This window comes from Taurulus bubalis (genome assembly GCF_910589615.1).
Source record: "Taurulus bubalis genome assembly, chromosome: 21".
NCBI classification, from domain to species: domain Eukaryota; kingdom Metazoa; phylum Chordata; class Actinopteri; order Perciformes; family Cottidae; genus Taurulus; species Taurulus bubalis.
Window position 1 is genome coordinate 2,571,557 of NC_136609.1, and position 4,721 is coordinate 2,576,277.

The window sequence follows — 4,721 nt, forward strand, 5'->3', positions numbered from 1 at the left end:
CACAAAAACACCACAAAGAGACATAAAACAACCACGATGGATTGAAGTGCCACCAGCAATCATGGCAAACAGACACAAAGAGAGACAAAGTAACTATAAAGAGACACAAAACGGCTACAAAGAGACACAAAAGAACTACAAAGAGACACAAAACAGACACAAAAGAACCACAAAGAGACACAAAAAGACACACAACCACCACAAAGAGAAACAAAACCACCACAAAGAGACACAAAACAACCACAAAAAGACACACAACAACCACCAAGAATCAAAACCACCACAAAGAGACACAAAAGGACCACAAAGAGACACAAAAGGACCACAAAGAGACATACAAGGACCACAAAAAGACACAAAAAACACAAAGAGACACAAAAGGACCACAAAGAGACACAAAAGGACCACAAAGAGACACAAAAGGACCACAAAAAGACACAAAAGGACCACAAAAAGACACAAAAAACACAAAGAGACACAAAAGGACCACAAAGAGACATAAAACAACCACAAAAAGACACAAACAACCACCAAGAAACAAAACCACCACAAAGAGACAGAAAAGGACCACAAAGAGACACAAAAAATACAAAGAGACAGAAAAGGACCACAAAAAGACACAAAAAACACAAAGAGACACAAAAGGACCACAAAGAGACATAAAACAACCACAAAAAGACACAAACAACCACCAAGAAACAAAACCACCACAAAGAGACACAAAACAACCACAAAGAGACAGAAAACGATGAATATCACGAGGAGTTTAGATAATAACGAAGGCGTTGCGTGTCTCGTCTGCCCGGCAGCTCTGGCTGAAGACGGGACTCGGGTCCACCCGGAGGACGAGCTCTTCAGGAGCTTGTTCGCCGGCTACAGCAAGTGGACGCGTCCGGCGAGGAACATCACCGACGTGGTCATCGTCAGGTTCGGCCTCTCGATCGCGCAGCTGATCGACGTGGTGGGAAAGAAATATCACTTTCTAAACATCGCTTTCTAAATACGTCAATCATTCTCACACAATAACAATAAAATAACAATAATTCCTTCTGATTACGCTGTCTTTGTGAATGTTTGGCACCAAAACAGGACGAAAAGAATCAGATGATGACGACCAACGTGTGGCTGAAACAGGTACGGAAGAAACCTACTTTCTTGTACGAAAACTATGGAACTAAAAGCTTTATTTTGGTCCTAAAAACTGCGTTGCTGTGGGCAGGAATGGACCGACTACAAGCTGCAGTGGAGCCCGTCCGACTTCGGCAACGTGACGTCCATCAGGGTGCCCTCTGAGCTCATCTGGGTGCCGGACATCGTGCTGTACAACAAGTAAAAACAAGTTTTGTGCAAGAATGACTCTTGTTTCTTGCAGAAAAAGGTTGTATAACCAACACAAGGACGCACTCAAACAGACACGACTTTGAATTTCTGTAGATGGAGCCGGAGATTATCTGTAGTGATCAATTACCCGCTTGATCCATAACAGCCTCGTCCGCTGAAGAGCGTGTGAGTGAGGGAAGGTCACTCATACGGAGCCAAGTAGGCTTGATTGCATTTTCCGACACGCCAGTTGGGGATAAATGCAAATCGTCCTGATGGATAATGACCCTGATTCTGTGGCGTCAGAGCAGCAATCTTGTGCTACACAGTTTTAGTCAAAGTCTGGCTTCGTCCCCTCGGGGAAGGAAGTATTAATCCTCAAATTTGTCTGGATGGGGAGGAAAACGTTCTCCTGCTTCAGCATTTGTGCAAATGAGCTTGCATCATGAATGCAGCGTGGTGAACAATCGGTTGATCAATTATTAAACATTGTCTGTGGAAAAGGGGCATCGCTCGAGGTTTATTGATTCAGCTTTTGAGTTTGAAACGCAATTAGATGGAAACTTGTGAGCCTTGCTGAGCAAAAAACAAAAAGATTACTGAAAAATCATTCTTTTCATCCAGATGATACCTCAACTTTGGTGTGTTGGTGTTCATTTCCAATGCTTTCTTGCTCGCTCCCCTCCTCCTCCTCCTCTTCTTCGTCCAGTGCAGACGGAGAGTTCGCCGTCACCCACATGACCAAGGCCCACCTCTTTCACACGGGTCGTGTCCGATGGGTGCCGCCGGCCATCTACAAGTCCTCCTGCTCCATCGACGTCACCTTCTTCCCTTTCGACCAGCAGAGCTGCAAGATGAAGTTCGGCTCCTGGACGTACGACCGCGCCAAGATCGACCTGGAGCCCTTTGACGACGCCGTGGACCTGAAGGTCCTTTTCCCTTTGAGTTTGTGCCCTTTAGACACAATTGGCGCCTTCGGTTCCTTTGCGATTTGCCAAATTTGTCTTATCTTCGGTTCACACATGCTCGTCAACATTTTGTTTTGCAGAACGAATGCCAGCTTAACGCTCTGGCTGCTTACTTTTTAATTAAACTAAATAGTTCTCAGCGTGTTGCATCGCATTATTAACTTCTGGAGAAAACAAAATGGATGAATACGTTTCCGTGGAGAGATTTCTTTGGTTTTTCAAATGGTGTTTTACATTCGTGTTCTTCTGCGCCGACATCCGTTGTTACACCTCTTTGATCTAGAGGGACATAGCTTAGCGCCAATGGGTTCTGCTGATATTTAGTGCAGATATTCATAGTTTCTAGAGGATCTTATTCTTTCCTCTAGTGTCACTACAAGGAAAGAGACATTTCTGGACAAATATTGGACGGTGATGATTGCCAGAAAATTGGTACGAACATTCACGTTCCTCTTAACCTTTCCTCCAGCGCCGTTATCAGGTAGGATTCATCCTCTGTGGACCATGACTACCTGTATAATATCTCCAAAACTTCTAGGATTACTGGGAGAGCGGAGAGTGGGCGATCGTCAACGCCGTGGGAACCTACAACACCAAGAAATACGACTGCTGCCACGAGATCTACCCCGACATCACCTACTACTTCGTCATCCGCCGCCTCCCGCTGTTCTACACCATCAACCTCATCATCCCCTGCCTCCTCATCTCCTTCCTCACCGTCCTGGTCTTCTACCTCCCGTCGGACTGCGGCGAGAAGATCACGCTGTGCATCTCCGTGCTGCTGTCGCTCACCGTCTTCCTGCTGCTCATCACCGAGATCATCCCGTCCACGTCGCTGGTCATACCGCTGATCGGGGAGTATCTGCTCTTCACCATGATCTTCGTCACGCTGTCCATCGTCATCACCGTGTTCGCGCTGAACGTGCACCACCGCTCGCCAGAGACCCACGCCATGCCTCGGTGGGTTCGCAGGCTTTTCCTGTCGGCGGTGCCACGCTGGCTGTGCATGAAGCGTCCAGAACACGGCGCCAGGCCCGGAAGGTGAGACACCAAGGAAGGCCTCATCCTGCCCAGTGAAGCCGATGCGGAAGTGTCTTAAAACCTGCATTCTCTCTACTGACCACCAGGGGGTGACTCCTTTGGTTGTATAGAAGTCTATGCTTCATGTATTAATACTTGCATTCTCTCTACTGACCACCAGGGGGCGACTCCTCTGGTTGTATAGAAGTATATGCTTCATGTGTTAAAGCCCCATTCTCTCTACTGACCACGAGGGGGCGTCTCCTCTGGTTGTATAGAAGTCTATGCTTCATGTGTTAAAGCCCCATTCTCTCTCTTGAACACCAGTGGGTGACTCCTCTGGTTCTGATTGTATATAAATATATGCTTCATGTGTTAAAGCCCCATTCTCTCTACTGACCACGAGGGGGCGTCTCCTCTGGTTGTATAGAAATCTATGCTTCATGTGTTAAAGCTGCATTCTCTCTACTGACCACCAGAGGGCGACTCCTCTGGTTGTATAGAAGTCTATGCTTCATGTGTTAAAGCTGTATTCTCTCTCCTGTCTACTGTACTCACTTTGTTGCCTCAGACGGCGTCACCTGACCGATAGACTCCTCCCTCTACGGACCCCAGGCCCCGCCCACAGCTCTTCCACCTGTGCGACTCAGGAGTCTGACATCGATCTCCACGGTTACCAGGAGGACGACGACAACAACGGCTGCCACAGCAGCCACCAGCTCGAGACGCACTACTGCGATCTGCACGGTTTGGGGAGGTTTGGGGTGAAGGTAGCAGGCCGGCCGAGGATCTCTCCCCTCTCTCCTCCTCTCCCTCCATCTCTGGGCTACATCCTCCTCCCACAGAGGCTCCGCCCCCTCAGCCCAGACTGGGACACCCCTCCCGCGGGGAATGGTTCGACCCAGAAGCCGCCGGCCTCCGCTTTGTCCCCTGCAGTGGTCTCGGCCCTGGAGGGCGTGACCTACATCGCAGAGCATCTCAGGGCCGAGGACGCCGACCTCTCAGTGAGTGCTGACGGCGGCAGGAGGTGATTTGTTCCAACTCCCGTCTCATCTTCTTTTTTTCCGTCTTCTCCGTCTCTGCAGGTGAAGGAGGACTGGAAGTACGTCGGCATGGTCGTGGACCGGATCTTCCTGTGGATGTTCGTTATCGTGTGTCTGCTGGGGACCGTCGGACTCTTCCTGCCCCCGTGGCTCTCGGGGATGTTTTAGGAAAAAACTAGAAATCTAAGAGAATTAGCACCGCGATTAGATCCAGAAATTACTGTGTTTAGAACGAGATCAATCACAGACGGTTCAGCTGATTTCATAATCAACTCATCTGCATTTATGCTTGAGTAATCGCTCAAACGATTAATTGATTAGCGAAATTGTTGTTTCTAGGAAACAAATCTTCAGAAAATAACGTAACTTC

The 4,721-nt window shown here is 48.3% G+C and overlaps 1 protein-coding gene across 1 annotated transcript; it reads left to right on the forward strand.

The window, feature by feature from the left end:
* Positions 1–832: 832 nt before the first annotated feature.
* Positions 833–4,519, forward strand: LOC306752966 (neuronal acetylcholine receptor subunit alpha-2-like; the record flags this gene model as incomplete). The annotated part of the gene is made up of 7 exons (XM_079236799.1): positions 833–961; positions 1,090–1,134; positions 1,220–1,329; positions 2,030–2,249; positions 2,827–3,329; positions 3,880–4,312; positions 4,394–4,519. Exons 2-7 carry the CDS (start codon positions 1,105–1,107, stop codon positions 4,517–4,519), a joined length of 1,422 nt encoding a protein of 473 aa, XP_079092925.1. The 5' UTR covers positions 833–961; positions 1,090–1,104.
* Positions 4,520–4,721: the final 202 nt, after the last annotated feature.